This window comes from Stenella coeruleoalba (genome assembly GCF_951394435.1).
Source record: "Stenella coeruleoalba genome assembly, chromosome: 1".
Classification (NCBI taxonomy): domain Eukaryota; kingdom Metazoa; phylum Chordata; class Mammalia; order Artiodactyla; family Delphinidae; genus Stenella; species Stenella coeruleoalba.
In genome coordinates, this window is record NC_137169.1 from 111,467,679 (window position 1) to 111,488,237 (window position 20,559).

Consider the following 20,559-nt stretch of genomic DNA (forward strand, 5'->3'; position numbering starts at 1 on the left):
TATTGAAAATGCAAACTAATCTATAGAGACAGAAGGCAAATCAGTGGCTGCCTGGGGACAGGGGTTGGGAGAGGCAAGAGGAGGAGACATGGTGAAGCTTCTGAGGGTGATGGATATGTTCACTGTGATTGTGATACTGGTGGTTTCATGGATATATATCAATACAAATGTCAAAACTTATCAAATTGTACACTTTAAATATGTGCAGTTATTACATGCCAACTATGCCTCAATTCAGCAGTTTAGAAGTGGAAAAATAAAATTTTTAAGAGAATGTTAGTGATACAAATAATTATTAAAAGAACATATAGGGACCTCCCTGGTGGCGCAGTGGTTAAGAATGCACCTGCCAATGCAGGGGACACGGGTTAGAGCCCTGGTCTGGGAAGATCCCACATTCCATGGAGCAACTAAGCCCGTGAGCCACAACTACTAAAACCCGTGGGCCTAGAGCCCGTACTCCACAACAAGAGAAGCCACCGCAATGAGAAGACCACGCACCACAACGAAGAGTAGCCCCTGCTCACAGCAACTAGAGAAAGCCCATGCGCAGCAACGAAGACCCGATGCAGCCATAAATAAATAAATATATATATATATTTATTTTAACCTTATAAAAAATATAAGAACATATACATTATATTAAAAAATAAGAGCTTATACTCCGAGATCATAACCACAGACAAAATGTCTTGAAAAAAAAGCAGCTAAAGTTCTCATCAAAACATAGGGTATCAAAAGTCAGGGTTATTACTGATTTTGATATTTAGAGAAATATCAGTTTGGGGTTTTTTTTTAAGTGTAGAAAAACTTCAAATCCAGCAGAAGTGACTGGTTAGCCACTGGGGCCTCCCATGTTAAGAGGCATCAGTGCCAACTTGTCAAAGGGCGGGGAGTGGACCCGCTGGCTTCCCAAGTCACATCCTGTGACTCTTCCAAATACCCAGAGCCAGGAACCAGCTCAGCACCACTACCAAGGGAATATGAGAGCCACCTCCCCTTCTCTGCTTCATCCCTGCCTCCTTGATATTTAAGGAAGGAGACAGATAGATAGATATATCTGATATATCTGAAGGAAAGGAAATAACTATCTCAAAGACATATCTGCACCCCCATGTTCATTGTAGCATTATTCACAATAGCCAAGATATGGAAACAACCTAATTGTTCATCAGTGGACAAATGGATCAAGAAAGTGTGATATATATACACAGAATGGAATATTATTCAACCAGAAAAAAAAGAGGGAAACCCTGACTTTGGCAACAACATGGATGAACTTTGAGGGCATTATGCTAAGTGAAATAATTCAGACAAAGAAAGACAAATACTGCATGATCTCACTTATATATGGAATCTAAAAAAGCTGAACTCATAGAAACACAAGTAAAATGGTGGCTGCCAGGGGCTAGGAGCTGGAGAAATGCAGAGATGTTGACTAGAGGTTACAAACTTCCAGTTATGAGATGAATAAGTTCTGGGGATCTAATGTACCACATAGTCACTGTACTTAGCAATACTGTATTATATACCTGGAGGTTGCTAAATGTTCTCACCACCACCCAAAAAACTGGCAGTTATGTGAAGTGGCAGAGGTGTTAACTAACCTTATTTTGTGGTAATCATTTCATAATATATACATGTATCAAAATATCACGTTGGGGCTTCCCTGGTGGCGCAGTGGTTTGAGAGTCCGCCTGCCGACGCAGGGAGCACGGGTTCGTGCCCCGGTCCAGGAAGATCCCACATGCCATGGAGCGGCTGGGCCCGTGAGCCATGGCTGCTGAGCCTGTGAGCCATGGCTGCTGAGCCTGCGCGTCCGGAGCCTGTGCTCCGCAACAGGAGAGGCCACAACAGTGAGGAGCCTTCGTACTGCAAAAAAAAACACAAATATATCATGTTGTACACCTTAAGGAGGCAGGGCTTCAACTACAAGACAGACACGGCCCAACTATCAGGAAGTTTACCTTCCAGTGAGAATCCCAGAGAGAAGACACGTAATAGGGGCGGGGCGGGGACGCAGCCCTTAGCTCGCGGCTGTTAGCGCGAGACCCTGAGCGCCGCGGTGAGAGGCCCCGCCCCACCAACCGTCAGCCTCGCAGTGGTCCTCGTGGCAGAGAGTGCGGTAAGAGGGGGGTCACAGCCTTCTCCCCGGGGCCCTCCAGGCCTTCTGGCCTCGGGGCCTGCGGGTGAGCTGGGCGCCCAGCGACAGGCTGAAGGCTGTGTCCTGCAGAGCTCACGCCCTCTCCATGGCCGCCCACTGGCTGGGCCCAGGCCTTGAGGCTGCAGTGAACCTCTCCCCCATCCCCGCCTCTGCGACCCTAATGGCAGCAGCAGTTCTACATGGCTCGCAGTCTGCGTGACCTGGCCCTGCTGTTTGGGCGGCCTGAGGAGCCTGAGGGCCAGTTGGGTCCCTGGGCGCCTGGCTCCCTCAGTGATGATGGCTGGGCAGGGTCTGGGGACCTGGCCCTGAGGGTGCCGCCAGCTGAGATCTGCCTCTTCAGCCGGGCCTGGGCACTGGCAGTAAGACCCAAACTGGGTGCTGCACCAACGCTCCCGGCAGGGTAACTGACCTCCGCAGGGACCCCCTCCTCTTAGCCAGGACCTGGACCTCAGAGAGTAAAAGTTGAGCCTTTGGGACCTTGCCCTTTCTGGTTAGAACAGAGAATAACATTTGTTTTGGTGGAGGTTTACAGGAACATCGTGACCTGACCTCAGGAACAAAGGATCTGACACCAAAGAAGTTTGCAACAACTAACCACAGCCCTCCCTCACCTTTCCTATAAAAGGGCTTTGCTGAAAGCTTGAGGGGAGTTCAGGGTTTTTAAGGCACGAGCCACCTGTCTCCTTGCACGGCCCTGCAATAAACCTTTCTCTGCTCCAAACTCTGATGTTTTAGTATTATTTGGCCTCACTATGCGTTGGGCACACAGACTTCCCTACAGTAACAGACACAGGGAGGGCAGGTTAACAGAACCTGGGGGCTGATTAGCCGGGAGTCAGGGGACATGGAGGAGTCCACGATGACTGTCAAGCTTTCAGGCCTGGTTAACTGAAGAGCCAGGGAACTAGCATCAGGAAGAGGAGATGTAGGGAGGAGATGTGGGCAGGAATATGTAGAGTTCAGTTTGGGTCATGGTGAAACTGATGGAATTTCTTTGGTTGTCCCCTTATCAGTGAGGACCCACAGGATTTGTAGGAGGAGGACAAAGCCAGGGCCAGAGAGTTGGTGGGCTCAGGCTAGGCCTGAGGACAGCCAGGAGCCACAGGGCTTTGCACCATACCCCAAAGGCACGTGGCCAAGGGGCCTGGTTAGGAGTCAGGCAGCCTGTGTCCTGGCCGTAGTACAAACACATACTAACCCTCCACCCTGGGCAAGTTGTTCACTTCTCTGAGTCCTTGGCATCTGCTAAATGCAGATGAAAATGCACTCCTCGAATATGTCACAGGGTGGCTGTGAAGAATCTGGAAGAAATTTAGAAATTGTATAAGGCTATATAAATAAAAGGGGTCAAGCCCAAGGCCTTCTATGGGAAAGCTGAGGTTTATAGTGACTTGCCCAGGGCCAAACAATGGTTACCAGGTGCCATCAAGCTCTGGCGCCTCTATGACACCCCAGCCCCTCTGGGCACTTGCTGGTGGTACTTTCTGTGGAACACTGAGCCTCTCTTGGGGCCATCCCAGAAGACAAGACCCTCAGACTCCAATCCCGCCTCAGACACACACAAGCCTTTTACCCACTTGGCCCGGATCAAGGTCAGCCTCTGCAAGATATGTTCCCGCCCAGCTGGGAGGCAGAGCAGAAACCCACAGCCACCAGGACAACCCAGGCCCTACGGAGCCACACAGGCTGGGTTGTCACCTGGGAAATGAGAGATGTCCAGCTCTGAGCAGGTGCTCCAAGAAGGTTTATTAGTATCCACATTGGGGAGCCCCAGGCTCTTGCCGAGAACAAGGGGCCGATAGCATCCAGTCGGGGAAGCAAGGCCACCACAGGCTGACAGGTCTGGCACCCATGGAGATGGTGATGCTTCTGCTTCAAGCACAGCCAACTCACCCATCTCTGCCCTTTAAGTCTCCTTGTAAAGAGGTAGGGCTGTCCTTTCCACGAAGAAATGAGGTCCCTGGTGGTTTCTTAACTTGTCTGACATCTACCAGCCCCCAGAAACCTTGACACAGGCCCTCTGTCTGCTCCCCCAACCTCGGCCAGCATCAGCAACCACATGTTCGGCACAGGGAGCCCCCCCTCACCCTGGCAGCCCCCGCTCGCTCCTAGAACCTGCCAGCTAAAGTCTGGAGCGGACAAATTCTATCAGGTGCTCCAACTGCTCCTCCAGGTGCTGCTCATCTCCGTGGTTCTCAATGACCCAATCGAAGGCCCCGACGTTGTCCAAGCCACATTCTGACTCAGCATCATCCACCCCTGCAGAGGAGGTACGGCGAGGTCAGGCCCCATCCCTCCTGACAAACACCAGGCATCGGGCATTGTGGCCTGCTGACCCCACCTGGAGCCACCCTCCCTTGCACTCCCCTCGGTCCCTCCGGAACCAAGCTCCACTTACCCCAAAGGGCACTTCCCCACCCCATGAAACACCAGGATAGCAGGTTCAGCAGTCCACAGCCACCTGAGCCCCCCAGAGGGTCCCGCCGACTTAAGCCTTCACTTGTCACTGCCATCTCAAACCACAGACCACCCAAATGGCCATTTCGTTTTCATTTTATGTGAAGCTGGTCGTGTCCATTTCTATCCCTGTATCTCTGATTCAGTTCTCATGGAAGGCAGAGTGTGCCATTCTCACCTGACAATGAGAATGGTAATAAGAGCATCTACCTGGTGGGTTTGCTGCTACTATAAAGTGAGATAATGTTTAAAGGGCTTAGCATGGGCCTGGCCAGAGTGAGTGCCCAGGAGGTGAGCAGCCATTAGGAAGGGTCGTACCCACTGATCTGAACTTCCCCAAGTCGCAATGACCTAGGGCAGGGAAGACATATGAGCTATGCCTCTGAATGGCCACAGAGTAGGTCCTGGGCTGGCACCACTAAGGCTGCCTAGTAGAGCTTCCTCTCCCCCCTCCCCCTACTCTGTTAATCAAATAGGAGTGAAGTTTGTCAGGCCCACCCTCTGACCCACTGCCAGTCCCCCCACCAGGCTGGAAAGCAAAGGTGAAGGACCAGGGGAATGGGTCCCAGCCAGACCTCCAGAAGCCCACTGGCCTGGAGAAGGCAGCCCAGGTAAGGATACCAGGCCAAGGTCACAAGGCAACCTTCATCCCCAAGGATACCATCTTCTACCCGACTCCACTTTTTAATCTGGAGGTGCTCCTGAGCCCCAGGCCTCAGACTCCTTTTTATAATCCCCTGCTCACTCCCCACAGCCTGCCAGGGAGACAGCGGAAGACCAGACCGAGAGCCCAGGAGTGGGTGGCCTGGTCTACAGGTGGGGCAGCTGGCCTGCGTGCAGAGCCTTGGGGCAGAGGTTGTGAGCAGCTCACCTGGTGTGAACACCCAGCCCCGCTGCTGTCGGCTCTGCTCTGTGGCCACCACGCGGACCGTCTGCGTCACAGCCCCATAGGCCTCCCGAAACCACTGGATGTCAGACACCCTCCGTGTGTCACTCACCAGCTGCAGGGAAAGGACACAAACAAGTGCCCAACAGGACATGGTGCAGGGAGCAACAGGACAAGGCAAGGGAGTAAGGGAGAAAGAGAAGACCCAGACCCAGTCCAAATGAACAGGAGCATGGACCACAAAACCCAGGAAAGTGTAGCCCCATCCCCTATTATTACCCAGCCAGCTGGGACGGACATCCCCTCCTCCCTCCAGGCAGCCCTTCCTGACTGCTGCAGTCCGCAGCCCGATATGCCCACACTGTATTCTACGGTCATGTCGGTCATCGCTGAGCTGAAGAAGAGACCTCAAGCTTTGAAGTCAGATCAGCCAATCCAATGCACTCATTTTACAGGTGAGCAAACTGGTGCCAGAAACAAAGATACCCTAATCGGTCCCTGCCCCCAGCACCTTTTAAAACGTAAATGTGATTCCCGTCAGCCCCTTGCCCTAAATCTCTCAAAGTTTTCCCATAATTCTAATACAATCCAAAGCTCTCACCCCAGTTTACAAGGACCTATAAGATCTGGCACCTATTTCCCATCATTTTCCCTTCATTCATTCTGCTGCAGCCAACTGACAACCTTGCTGTTTCTTAAACATACCAACCGGGTCTCCTCCTCAGGGCCTTTGCACATCCTACTCCCTCTGCCGAGATAATCATGAGGGAGGCTCCCTTGCTTCATGGAGGTTTCTGCTCAAATATCACCTCCTCGGAGAGGCTGTCCCTACCATCCTGGCTCCCTTCCTGTCCCTTTCAATTCTTATATGCTTTTTATTTTTCTCTGAGCACTAAGTATTCATGAAACCGTCACTATCTGTTTGTGTGTTTACTGCCTGATCTGCACTCTGTAGAGTCAGCTCCATGAGGGGGAAGGACTGTGTCTCCATTCACTGCTCTATTCCTGGCCCTTAGCACCGTCTGACACATAAGGAGCACTCAGGAGCACATGGTCAATGAACGAATGAATAAGCGAATAAAGAGGTCAGCTGTTTCTGTCCATGCTGCGGACATGTTCATTCACCCAGCTCTTAAACAAGTACTATGTCAAACACCTACTGTGTGCCGGGCACTGTGCTAGGCACTGGGGATAGAGTGGTGAGCACAACAGACCTGGTGCTTGCCCTCAGGAAGCTCACTGTCTGGTGGGAGAGACAGACTCTAAAGATGCAGCTTCACTAATTACCATGTAATCACAGCGCATCTCAACAAGCATCTCTACCTTACCACTCTGAAACGGAACTCCTGATTTTGTCCCCAAACCTGTTCCTCCACACCGTCCCTATCTCAGAAAATCACAACTCCATCTGTTTAGCTACTCAGAACAAAACCCTTGGATTTGTCTCCTGTCCTTCCACCCCAGAGCCATCATATCGGGAAATCCTATTGGTTCTATCCTCAAAATCTGTGCAGAATCCGCCCCTTCTCTCCACTCCACCACCACCCCGAGCTGAGCCACGGCCATTTTGCTGTGTTGTGGAAAGATCCTCTGCCTGGCCTCTCTGCTTCCATTCTTGCCCTCCCGCAGCAGCCAGGGAGAGCTTTCTGTAAACCTTAGAGCAGACCATGCCTCTCCTCTGCTCCAAACCCTCCAGTGAGTCCCCATCTCACTCAGAGAAACCCCAGCCTCTTCCAGAGAATCTGCAATGATCTGACCTCACCTCCTGCCACTCACGCTTCACCCACAAAAATCCATCTGGGTCACTCCCTTACTTCCTTCAGGTCCCGCTCAAACGTCATCACATCAGTGAGACCTTCCTGACACCTTTAATAAAGCAGCAACCCAGCCCTCCTCAGAGTCCTGGCCTGCTTTATTTTGTCCCTTAGTATTTATCTCCACCTGACATATTCTATATTTTATTAGGGCCTAACTCCCTCTGCCCCTAGCTTAATGTAAGTACCCTGACAGCAGGGACTTCATCAGATTTTCACATGATGTATCCCCAAATCACCTGGAACCAGTCCTGCTACAAGAAGATACTACTGGGGGCTTCCCTGGTGGCACAGTGGTTGAGAGTCCGCCTGGCGATGCAGGGGACACGGGTTCGTGCCCCGGTCCGGGAAGATCCCACATGCCGCGGAGCGGCTGGGCCCGTGAGCCATGGCCGCTGAGCCTGCGCGTCCAGAGCCTGTGCTCCACAACAGGAGAGGCCACAACAGTGAGAGGCCCGCGTACCGCAAAAAAAAAAAAAAGAAGATACTACTGGCTGCCAGAATGAATGAGGAGGGAAAAGGGTAAGGTGCTATGGGAGCACCTGACCAGGAGCGCCGGTTAAGACCTGGGCATCAGGGAAGTCTTCCCTGTAGAGGTGCCATGGGAGCTGAGCTGGAGCTAACCAGGTGAAGAGGGATAGAAAGGGCAGTCCGGGCAGGTAGAAGGACACGGGCAGAGGCCTTGATTCCAGAAGGGGTTTGATTTATTTGAGGAACAGAGAGAAGGCCAATGTTGCTGCAGCTTAAGGAGTAAGGAGGCTAAAAGGGCAGCAGGAGCCAATCATTCAAGGCCCAGAAGTTCACGTTACAGATTTTGATTTTGTCCTTCAAAACAGTGGGACAAAGGGTTCTAAACAGGACTTGGTTGATGTTTTTAAAAGGTCACTCTGGCTGCTGTGTGATGAATGGATCACAAGGAACAAGAGCCGAAGCAGGCACCCGTGTGAGGGCTGCTACGATCGTCTAGGTGAGAGACAGTGGGGGCTTGGACCAGGGGCTGGCCGTAGGGAGAGAGAAATGGACACATGTGAGATATGTCTGGGGAGAGGCAGAGGGCTGGGGAAAACAGATTTTCCTAATGCTGCCATAGAGCCCACTTACCCAGACGGGCTGGGAGACACCCTCCACGATCTTCCTGCAGAAGAAGCCTGGGTCGGCCTGGCGCTTCTCCTCCCCCCAGCGGATCATGTCCCTCCGAAAGGGCTCCTTGTAGGTGCTGGCATCCAGGAGTCTCTGGAAGTCTAACCCGTGCTCCTGTCCAAAGCACATTCTGTTTATGCCACCACCCTCTCAACCTCACTTAGGTCTTCCCTAAAACAGAGGGAGGGCCACCCCTCCCCTCACGTGCCCTCCCTGAGGGCTGCCGCAAGGACTCGTGGGGTTGCCGCCAGGCCAGAGGCCTGCAGGGGAAAGGGCCCTAGAAACTAAGAACTCCCAACCACTGGCAGATGGAAGAAACGGCTTGGGATAATCCAGAGATTGTTTCAGTTTGTCTTTAAATGTGTGATGTGGTTTTCTCTTTTGCAACAATTTTACCTTCCCAATTATTTCTGGCTTAAACTAAACCTGAAATTAGTTTACCTCCCTTGGGCGCAGGCTTAGTCTTCAACTAAAGTGGGAAATCCGAAAACAACACATTCTGTGTCCTTCCACACCCCCTCTGGCATCGCTTGTCCCCATCCCAAAGCCCAGGAGACTTGGCTTCCCTGTCTCTCTCCCCTTCCCCTCACCCCTTTCCTCATCCCCAAATTCCTGCCACCTTTGCTGCATCAGCATCACTACATTTGGCTCTGGGCACTCCTGGACCCCTGGAGCAGGAGGGGCTCTTCTGACTACCCCAGGTAACCCCTTCCAGACCCAGCCTTCCCTTCTCCAGGGACACTGACGAGCAGGAGGGTCCATCCAGAGGGCCCCAGGATGGGAGGGGGTCTGAAAAACATCACTCAGTTCAGGTTTCAGCTCCCCTGGCATTCACTGCAGCAAGACCCTCTCCCGAAAGACTCAGTTTCTTCACGTACAAACTGAAGGGGCCGTGACCCAGCAAGGTAAATCACCTACCTCACCCCTATTCCAAGGTGGGGCCAGCAGCCATCTCCCATTTATAAACTATAAACTAGTTTGCCATGTACTTTTTTTTTTTTTTTTTTTTGGCTGCTTTCTCTAGCTGCGGCGAGCAGGGGCTTCTCTTCGTTGCGGTGCACGGGCTCTAGGCACACGGGCTTCAGTAGTTGTGGCACGTGAGCTCAGCAGTTGTGGCTCATGGGCTCTAGAGCACAGGCTCAGTAGCAGTTGCACACGGGCTTAGCTGCTCCGCGGCGTGTGGGATCTTCCCGGACCAGGACTCAAACCCGTGTCTCCTGCATTGGCAGGCGGATTCTTAACCACTGCGCCACCAGGGAAGCCCTACCATGTACTTTTTACCACAGGGGAAGATTAGCCACCAGGAGCATTTTGGTCTGCTTGTCAATTATATTCCCCATTGCAACTTAAAAAATCAATGCATTAACATTTCATTTTGAATTTGTTTTCAAATGGGAGTAATGGATGAAGTGGTGCTGGACTTAAAAACAGTGGGCACAGGCTGGCCTATCCGTCTCCTACTGGGGTTTTAGAAATGCAAACTCCTGCCCACTCACCCTACCCACCCTCCAGCCTGGATCACTGGTCTGGAGTGGGGCCTAATTTGGGAAGTTTGGAAGCAGATCAGTGGTTTTCAAACTGCTCCTCTGAGCCCTGGGGTTTGGAGGTGCCCAAGCCCCACTGGGGAAGGCTGAGTGCCTCTGCTCCACTCAGAGTCGCTCCCAGTCTATCTACGGGATACAAGGAATTTCTGCATCCAATTTCATTTGGGAAAGGTTCCCACTAAAAAAATATATATATATATTGAAAACCACTGAATCTGTTATTCCCAGGATCCCCCAGGCTGCCATCCTACAAATGGGTCTGTTTAGGTGGTGGGAGAAGACCCGATGGTACAGGAGAATGCTTCCCATGGAGATGGGGCCATCATATGGAAGGAGGGGACAAATTCATTTTGTGTGGACCCAGAAGTTCAGTCTCAGGCCAACTGACCAAGGGGCCACGAGCACAGGTCCCTGGAAGGGTGCACCTAGAGGTCAAGGACAGAAATGTAAGCGAAGATCAGGCTCTTCATTGTGTGGGGAGCTAATCCCACCCTCCAGGCTCCCTTTCTGAAGTCTAAGATCCTGAGAGTTCCTATTTATTTTTTGCAGTCCTATTTTTTTTAATCTACATGGTTCAAAATTCAAAAGATAAACATCGTTTACAGTGAAAAATCTCTCTCCCTCCTCTGTTCCCCAGCCATGTAGGTCCCTTCCCTGGAGGCAGCCAATGGTTCAGTCTCTTATGTATCCTGCCCAGGCTTTTACACATCCCAAGCGCCTAGAACGGTGCTGAATGCACCCCATAAATATTTGTTGAATGGTTAAGTATATGAGCAAATATATTTACAATTTTCCCCATTTTTATACAAATGCAGCATTCTCTATACAGTGTTCTACATCTTGCTTTTGTCATGTGATTACATTTCTAAGGGGAGAATTCCAAGGGTTGTTGCAGGCCAGCTTTAATGGGGGGAGGGGGGGTGATGTGTGTCATACTTTTTGAATAAGGGGACAGACCCTTACCACTAACACGGCATCACAGCTGCCAACTCGCGTCTACAGCCTTTTCTGGACACACTTTCCTGAACACGCTCTAGGGAGGTGGCCTCAAGTGAGTAAGGCCAATGGGAAAGAAACTTAAACAGAAAATGCCCCCAAAAGGTCCACTTATAGAAAGCGGAGAGCCGTCTGCCACCCTGCCAAAAGGAGTCAGAGAGATGCTTTTAGTGACTCAAGCAACAGCACAGCAACCAAAGCTCAGGAGCTGGCTTCTGCCAGCCCACCAGATGCCACAGAACCACCACCTACCTGAGCATACTGCTTCTTGAGTGGACCGGAGAGCCGGAGGACAGCACACACGTCAGCTCCAAGTCTGTGAGACAGGGAGATCCGAACCCCGTTAACCTAAAGCTTCCAGGCCCCAGAAGAGTGAAGCCCCATTTCTGCTACTGGCATCTATATAACTTTGTCAGGTCTCAACTTCTCTGCTTTCCTCATCTGTAAAATGGGGATAACAGTTTCTTTTCTGTCTCCCACAGGATTATTATGAAACTCGAATGTGAAAGAGCCCTGAAACTAACAGGGAAAACAAATAAAAGCATAATTATAGTGTGAACATCCTAGCAATATTCTGGCTGGATTCAGTTACTGCTGGGCCCCTGAACTAGTTCTCTCACAGCCAGGGGTATCTCAGTCTCAACTGACTTGGTCACCACACATAAATAACTCATTCATTCAGTTGTTCAATTTACTCAGCCAACCATTTGTTGGGTTCTATATTTGGATCCAGGTGATACGAATGTGAATAAGATACATGATTTCTGCCCTGACCTTGAGATGCTTACAGATTCACTTAAACACTGACATGGTGAGATAGATGTTCTTATTTCCAGGTTTCAGATGAGGAAACTGAGGTTGAGTGAGGAAAACTGACTCACCCAAAGCACCGTTGCAAGTAACAAAGCCAATGTGGGTAAAATAAATATAAAAGCCAACATTTAGTTCCTATGCCTTTACTGAATGCCAAGAATTGTTCCAAGCCCTTCATGTGCGTTATCTCATTTAATCCTTACAATCACCCTATTATTATCTCCATCTCACAGATGACAAAACTTTCTCATGAGAAACTTGTACAGGCTTCCCTAGAGGCGCAGTGGTTAAGAATCCACCTGCCAATGCAGGGGACACGGGTTCGAGGCCTGGTCCGGGAAGATCCCACATGCCGTGGAGCAACTAAGCCCCGTGCGCCACAACTACTGAGCCTGCGCTCTAGAGCCCACATGCCACAACTACTGAGCCCGCGTGCCACAACTACTGAAGCCTACGCACCTAGAGCCCGTGCTCTGCAACCAAAGAAGCCACCGCAATGAGAAGCCCGCGCACTGCAAGGAAGAGTAACCCCCGCCCGCCACAACTAGAGAAAGCCCGTGCGCAGCAACAAAGACCCAACGCAGCCAAAAATAAATAAATAAATATATTTATTTATTTATTTAAAAAAAAAGAAAAGAAACTTGTACAAGATCACACTCGAATAAGTGGTTGAGTCAGGATTTGAATCCCAGCAGTCTAATTCCAGACCCTGTGCTTCTGATCGCGAATTGATTTATGTGTTGGGTGGTAAGAAGAAATGTTACTTAGGGAAAGGTGGCGGATACTTAGTGGTGAAAGATTAGGGCAGCAAATTCTGCCCTGGGCTTTTCCGCAACCTCTTAGAACCCCCATGGTGCCCCAAAGCAGCCTCCTGTTACCCTCACCACACTGGCCTTCAAGAGGAGAGGAGACCCACTCCACGTTCTCAGGCTTCTGTGCTCTCCTAGCCCAACAAAAATGCTCCCACACAGAACATCTTGCTTTGGGAGAAAACCTGAGCAAAAGGTATTATTAGGAGAAGCAGTGAGGTAAAGCAAAAGGAACCCATTCCTTGGAGCTAGGCTAAAGCTGAATTTGAGTTCTGGATCTACTGATTACTTTGTGTTTCTGGCAAGTTTGGGTTTGGGTTTTTGTTTGTTTGTTGTTTGTTTGTTTTTAACTTTTCAGAGTCTCAGTTTCTTCATCTGTGAAATGGAGATACTGATTAATAATACTACGCAGTACCTAACAACACTATGTGACACACAATAAAGGCTCAGTAAACCGCAGCGATTAGGTGGTGTGTTGGGCAAGGATTCGTCTTTGAAGTCTGATACAACTGAGGTGTGGTCTGAGGCAAATCCTTTATCTGTGACTCAGTTTCCTTTTCTGCAACCATCACCTCGCAACACTGTCTGGAGGATTAAGAATGATGTATAAAAAGTGCCTTGGTAGTAACTGTTACTAATGCTTCGTGGAGAGACCTACAGCTTACAGTCTTCGGAGAGGTGGCCGCCTGGTTCTTTGAGGCGGGCGTGTGCAGACTGCTGTTTTACGTGACGGTGACAGTCCTTCACTTCTCGCCGCCCAGCGCTCCTTCTGCCCTGCAACCCGAGGACCTCAACTCCAAAGCTCACTCCATCACACCCCAACATACCCCTCGTGTCACGTGATTCGGGGTCGCCCCGGTCCTCCCCCTTCCCCGCCCCGCGGACACCTGCTCTGCAGCGCCTCGGTCACGAAGTCCTTCCCGGATTTCCTCTTCCCGCTGAACAGCAGCACCAGCCGCGGGGCGCCTCCCAGCGGGGCCATGGGGCCGCCACCCTTTGAGATCCCTAAAACTGACACTTTTCCCTACCCCTTAAATCAGGCCACCTGGCCCAGAATGGACGCGGCCACTCGGTGGAGTGGCAACAAGGAGGGGTTCCGCCCCCGTCTTCTTCATGGCCGTGGAGAGGACTGTCAGCCCGCACACGTGCTTCCGTGACTTTAAATTAAAGCCTGCACAAATGGATTATGGAGAGAAAGAAGGTTACTTCCTAGGGCAGTCTTCGAGCCTATAAAAGCTCCCCTACCAGAACTCATTTGGAACCGTCCAACCCGCCCAGACTCTGACGTCACGGTCCCGCCTTCTTAGTCGACACGCGTGACACGTTGGGGGGCGGGAATTGGACGCAACTATTTTCCTCTGAGGGGGGGTGACGTCTTAAAATTTCCTAAGTGAACCTCACATTGCCTTCCACACAACCCTACAAACATGAAAAAAAAGAATAAACGTTTTCATGTTGAGAAAGTTTTCAAAACTGCCTGTTTATCTGTGCATTTTAATGCATGTGCTAAAGCAAATCCGTATATGCCCCACAGGGAAAATAGGTCTTTCTGGATATGAAATGAGGCGAGGACTCGAGGGGTGTGTCTGGTGACGTCATGCTGGGGAGGAGCTTAGACAAACGCGTTATTTTATCGTTAGACGCGTTTTATAATTGGAGAGGCCACCACAGTTCGACCCTTTAAGCCCAGCGAGAAGATTCACATCGCTCTTCTAGCCGCAGCCTCCTTTCCAAAGGTTTTCTGAAGCGAGAGAGCTTGGAATGACATCAATAGAATAGGTTTAAAAGGGGCTTTGAAGCCACCCCTGGACGAGATTACCTAGTCGGGTTTTTTTTTTGGTTTTTGTTTTTTGGTTGTTTGTTTGTTGAGATTACCTAGTTTTATCTGGGGTCTAGCTCTCAGCCAGGAGTTCAAGGGGCAAAAATAAGTGGTGGTGATCTGCCCCTTCCCTGAATTACCACTTCTGCCCACAGCAGCTGACAGCTAGTCCCAGTTAAGTAAGTGGAGTCATCTTTAGCTATGACTCGCTGCCCTGTATCTCTCTGAGCTTGTCAAAACAGAGCCTGCAACCCATTACTGCCTCCATTTTACAAGCTATCATATCAAGATAAGTGAGGTTTTCTTTGGGAAAAACCATTAATTCTCTGAATATTGAAAAGATGGCACAGGAGAAGCTAAGGAAATTAGAATGGTCAATGGTCAGGTGCACAAAGAATGGACTTCGGGAAGGTCTTTTTTCTTGTAACTCTGAAAGCACTGTACATATCCATGCACTTAGAAGGCAGCATGGAGTTGTAATCCCGGCTCTGACACTTCGCAGGGATGTAGCCACCTCACAGGGTTACAATAAGAAGGAAATGAGGAAAAAAATGATAAAGTACAATAAAAATGCTTTGTATATTCTCAAGTGTAATCCAAATATGGATTTATTTATTCTGAGCATTGTGTGATTTCAAAGTTTATACTCCAACACAGGACCAGATTTCCCAGCTCACCTTCAACAAGCGTTTATTTGGGACTCCACTGAAAGCACCAATCCCACCTCTGCCAGCAGAGACTAGAAAGGATTAACTGCACTCACCCTATTGCTTTCCTGAGTCATCACTAAGAAGTCAGAACTCCCAGAGTCTCTTCCCTCACCTGACCAAACTACACCCCACCCCTTCCCCACACCCCTCCTAGAATAAAGACCCCTGGAATTCCCAGTGATCAGAAAACATCCCCCATACCCCAGCCTCTTCTCAGTAGCTCTCTCCTGCTCCCTGCCTCAACTGAACCTCACTGTCCCCTATTACCCTCCCAGGGGAGGCCTCTTATTCTCCCCCAGCCCTCAGACCTCAGCATACATAAACTTGGTGTCTGTCGTCTCCCTCCCGCCGCATTTCAGCTTCCAGACCATCCCTCCTCTGCTTCTTGGAAAACTCTGGCTTCTCTAAGACTCATACCACCTGGCTGAGCTACCCTTTTCCCCTCTTCAGTGTTGACAACCACTAATCCTGATGCTCGTTCTCATTGTACTGAGACTCAGCCACTGGCACCTTGTCTTCTTGTCCACCCGGTTCCCATCGTCATTCTCAATGATTTCACTATCCGAGTGGTCAGCCCATCCAACACCCTGACAGCTCAAAGCCTTGACCTCAGTTGTCCAAAGGCTTTTGCTTCCTCTCCTCCTCAGACACCAGCTCCCATGGACACACCCTGGGCCTTGTCATCACCAGAAACCATTCAACCTGCAAATTCACACACCCATCCACCCTACCCTCCAAGGTCACTTGCTCAAGCACTCCCCAGAGGAGTGCTTCCCTCCCAGGGCCCATGAAACTCTTCATATGTTATATAACATCTGCTCCTCCTTCCTTCCACAACCAAAGGGAATATCAAATAAGTGAATATGTGTGGAAAGCTTTCCTGATCTGTACAGGACTGCACAAATGTGAGGCACTATTTTTAGGGTAGAACAGTCTGGTCTAAAGGCCAGGCTGCTGCAGAGGGTGAGGCAGGAAAGGGGGAAGGAGCAGGGGTGTCTGACAGGAGCAGAGACCACCCAGGAAGGGAGCGGCCAGATTTCTTGGGGACTGAGATTGGAAGCCAGAGATGCCGGACACTGCTGCCCAATGAGGGTTCCGGAAGATGACACTTGAGGAAGCCAGTGCTGGCCCCTGAAAACAGAGAAGTACCCCCAGAACTCAGGAATACAGTTACCTCTGAGAGTCACCCCTCACTAAAGGGACGGACCATTTAAAGAGAGGCTTGCCTCACTGACCCAGAAGACAGCTTAGAAGGAAGCCCTGTCTGAAGGAAGCCTGCTCACTGTATTAACACACCCAGAGACAGGATGAGCCTGCAGGGGAGCAGCTCATACAGCTCTGCAGAGCCTACAAGAGGGAGGAGCTGGGCTTGTCAGTGCCCCTCCAACCCCGCCCAGTCAGAGGGAATCCCAAACAGGAGCTACCAAGTTCTGCCCCTCCAGGGCAAGCCTGTCCCACAGTGGAACCAGACGCCATCCTGGCTCAGCAACACCACCAATTACCCTTGCTTCAGCTCCATGCTCTGGTTCCAGTTTATCTTCCCATGGTCATTGTCCAACTGACCCAAGCATTTCCCTCTGCTGGCGTGGTCAGTGTAAATGTGACTTGTGAATCAGTCCTCATGTGTTTGACCATCACTGCTTCAGGGGCAATGGAGCCTGGCAGATGAAGGACAGAATGCGGTAGGGTTGTAAGGAAGTAGTACAACAGGGAAAGAAAAGAGGGGGAGTCTGAGTCTATGAGAAGATGATGGAGAGAAGTCCATTCATTCATTCATTCAATATGTATTTAAATGTCTAAAACATGCCGGGTACTGCTAGAGATGCAACAGTAAACCAAACAGAGACTACTCTCAGCATTTATTCTCATGGGAGACAGGCAATTTCAAGAGAGCTTAAAAAGGGAGCATGAGGGACTTCCCTGGTGGCGCAATGGTTAAGAATCTGCCTGCCAATGCAGGGGACACGGGTTCGAGCCCTGGTCTGGGAAGATCCCACATGCTGTGGAGCAACTAAGCCCATGCGCCACAACTATTGAGCCTGCACTCTAGAGCCCGCGAACCACAACTACTGAGCCCACGTGCTGCAACTACTGAAGCCCACACGCCTACAGTGCGTGCTCCACCACAAGAGAAGCCACCAAGATGAGAAGCCTGCACACTGCAACAAAGAGTAACCCCCGCTCGCCACAACTAGAGAAAGCCCACATGCAGCAACGAAGACCCAACGCAGCCAAAAATAAATAAATAAATTTATTTTTTTTTAAAAAAGGGGAGCATGAGAGGGACTTCCCTGGCAATCCAGTGGTTAAGACTCCGCCCTTCCAATGCAGGGGGTGCAGGTTCGAGCCCTGGTCTAGGAAGTAAGATCCCACATACTGCTCGGCACGGCCAAAAAAAAAAAAAAAAAAAAACATGGGACATGAGAGCCTTCATCCCAGAATTGGAGAGGGAAAATTGATATAAATTACCACTTGCAGGATGCTCTGGTATAAACTGGAAATGGCTCTATGCATCCTCGTAGATGTTGTTCCCTCTGCCTGAAACACCCTTCCCATCTTTTTGCCGTGAAACAAACTCCGACTTGTACTTTAACAGTTAGCTTGTTTTGCCTCCTTCAGTGAGCCTTCCCTGACCTCCCACCCCATCTGACGTAGACACCTGTTTTCTATGCTCCTGATTGATATACCCTATGCTCACCCCTACATAGCATCTTACACTACATTGTAACTGTCAATTTACTCACTTCTCTCCCCCAGATAGCTAATAGTTAATATTTATTGAGCCTTTACTATGTGCCAGACCTTTTCTCAATCATATGACATAAACAATACTACCCCTACTTAAAAATAAGACAACCGAAGCTCATTATAACTAAGAGATTTGCCCAGGCATTCACCAAATAGATTGCTGTACATTGCCCCCAACCCTGCGATCCCACACCAAAGAGAAGGGGCAAAACAACTTCCAAACAAACAACTGAAGAATCTGACACTTAGGGTCCCACTCCTCTCATGAACCCCCTCCCCCAAATTCTTTAAGTACCCAGTGAGGATGAAGCCAGAGAAAATATAAGGTATGCCCAGCTCTCACTTTGTCCGGTTCTCTAGCTTTAAGAAATGCATCAGGCAGAAGATGTCCCTGGAGGTGAGAGGCTGCTCGCTCAAGGGGATGCCAGGGGAGCAACCAACCTTCCACCAGACAGTGTGCCCCCTCCAGCAGACCAATGGAAAGTTGGATTCTCCTGTTCAGTCCTTGGTCTACAAATTATTTCCATCACTGTAAGGTAGAGATTTTACCTTCATTTTTATGGCTAAGGAAACTGAGGCACAATTCAATGAATATTGTACAGCCAAGATAAAATTTGAGCAATCTGTAAATTAATATGTAGAAAAACAGGGGCTTCCCTGGTGGCGCAGTGGCTAAGAATCCGCCTGCCAGCTCAGGAGACATGGGTTTGAGCCCTGGTCTGGGAAGATACCACATGCCGCGGAGCAACTAAGCCAGTGCGCCACAACTACTGAGCCTGCGCTCTAGAGCCTGTGAGCCACAACTACTGAGCCCATGTGCCACAACTACTGGAGCCCGCGCACCTAGAGCCCATGCTCTGCAACAAGAGAAGCCACACAATGAGAAGCCCGCGCATGACAACGGAGAGTAGCCCCCGCTCGCCACAACTAGAGAAAGCCTGCGCACAACAACGAAGACCCAACACAACCAAAAATAAGTAAATAAATTTTAAAAATAATAATAAGTTGATTTTTAAAAAAATAAATTATTAAATATATATATATAGAAAAACATGCCTCTAGCATTCAAAGAGCATCTACTACAGCCGGTAAATACTTTTAACTTCATACGCCTGTTTTATCACGTCCATAATGTAGACAAAGCGCTATACAAAAAGTAAATGAAACATAGAATAACCATTTGATGAGCAATTCCACTTCTGGGTATATATCCAACAGATTTGCACGTAAGTCTCAAATATATAAAACTCTTGTTCATAGCAGCACTCGTCACAATAGTCAAAAGATGAAAACAATTCAAATGTCCATCAACAGATAAATGAGTAAACTAAATGTGATACATATTTACAATGGAATATTATTTAGCCTTACAAAAGAATAAAATTCTCATACATGCTATAATAATAATGATGATGACGATCATGATGATGTAGGCTAAGCAAGGATCCTCCAATTTTCGAAAGAAATAAGCTCCAAAAATGTAACTAACATACCCAAGGATGGTGGCTACATCTGAATCTTGAATACAGTGAGAGAACAGAGATTCTTCTTTAAACAAAGATTCATGATTTTGAGACATAGTTTTGTTTTTCCATTAGATTATTTTGTGGTGAATGTAACCTTGTAGCTGGGGAACAAACACCACTTCAACTACTATGAAAGAGTGATTTAGGGGAGTTCCCTGATTGCCTAGAGGTTAGATTCTGGGCTTTCACTGCCGTGACCTGGGTTCAACCCCTGGTCAGGGAACTGAGATCCTGCAAGCTGCGTGGGGCAGCCAAAAAACAAAAAAAAAGCGATTTGTTGATTTCATTTGACTTATTTAATAGTCAGTGATAAAGGTTGATGTTTATTTTCTCTTTTTTTGATTTTTATTTTATATTGGAGTATAGTTGATTTACAGTGTTCTGTTCGTTTCAGGTGTACAGCAAAGTGATTCAGTTATACATATACATATATCCATTCTCTTTCAGATTCTTTTCCCATAAGGTTATTACAGAATACTGAGTAGAGTTCCCCGTGCTATACAGTAGGTCCTTGTTGGTTATCCATTTTATATATAGTAGTTAATCCCAAACTCCCAATTTATCCCTCCGCCCCCACCTTTCCCCTCTGGGACTGTTATTTAACAATCTTAGTGATAAACGTTGATGTTTATTTTCCAAAGGATATTGAGACATGTGCCTCAGAGTCAGGAGCTGGAAGTGGTGGAGCCAGGTCTGTGTGGCTCCAAAGCCAGCATTTTCCCAGCCAGCGCAGCCCCCTGGACCTGCAGGTCTGGCCTCAGCAGGCAGTGGCCACTCCTTCCCATGTTTCTCCCCCCAACACTGAACTCAACACCCACCAGGTTGCTGGAAAGAATATCAAGTGGTACCAGCCCAGGGCCAGGCACAGAGTATAAGTGCTCCGTAAGTGATTGACAAATAACTAAATGAGTGAATGAATGGGGGCTCTTAGGCAGAGAGTTGGGGAGCCTGGATTCACTCCTGAGGCTAGAAGGGCCCTTTATGGGTATCCTCAAGCCTGAGACCTCATAACCCCACACTCAGTTGCTCTGGTTCCAGGGCTGCTCTCAGAGGTCCCTCTCTCCTTCTCAGCCCAGTCCACCGCAAGACCACCTTCCTGTCCCTCCCACTGCTGCCCCCCTGTGGCCACCACC

General features: G+C 49.4%; 1 protein-coding gene across 3 annotated transcripts; it reads right to left on the reverse strand.

Moving 5' to 3' along the window:
• Positions 1–1,483: 1,483 nt before the first annotated feature.
• On the reverse strand, positions 1,484–13,896 carry PMVK (phosphomevalonate kinase). 3 transcript variants are annotated; one of them, XR_013828920.1, is made up of 7 exons: positions 13,511–13,896; positions 11,254–11,317; positions 8,423–8,575; positions 5,493–5,622; positions 4,280–4,423; positions 3,363–3,465; positions 1,750–1,872 (listed from the first exon to the last, which is right to left on the reverse strand). XR_013828920.1 is itself a non-coding variant. In XM_079925372.1 (5 exons), exons 1-5 carry the CDS (start codon positions 13,603–13,605, stop codon positions 4,287–4,289), a joined length of 579 nt encoding a protein of 192 aa, XP_079781498.1. In that variant the 5' UTR covers positions 13,606–13,896; the 3' UTR covers positions 3,902–4,286. The 3 variants fall into 3 exon arrangements, 2 of the variants coding, with proteins under 2 accessions (XP_079781499.1, XP_079781498.1); XM_079925372.1 differs by lacking the exons at positions 1,750–1,872; positions 3,363–3,465 and having other exon boundaries at positions 3,902–4,423; XM_079925373.1 differs by lacking the exons at positions 3,363–3,465; positions 4,280–4,423; positions 5,493–5,622 and having other exon boundaries at positions 1,484–1,872.
• Positions 13,897–20,559: the final 6,663 nt, after the last annotated feature.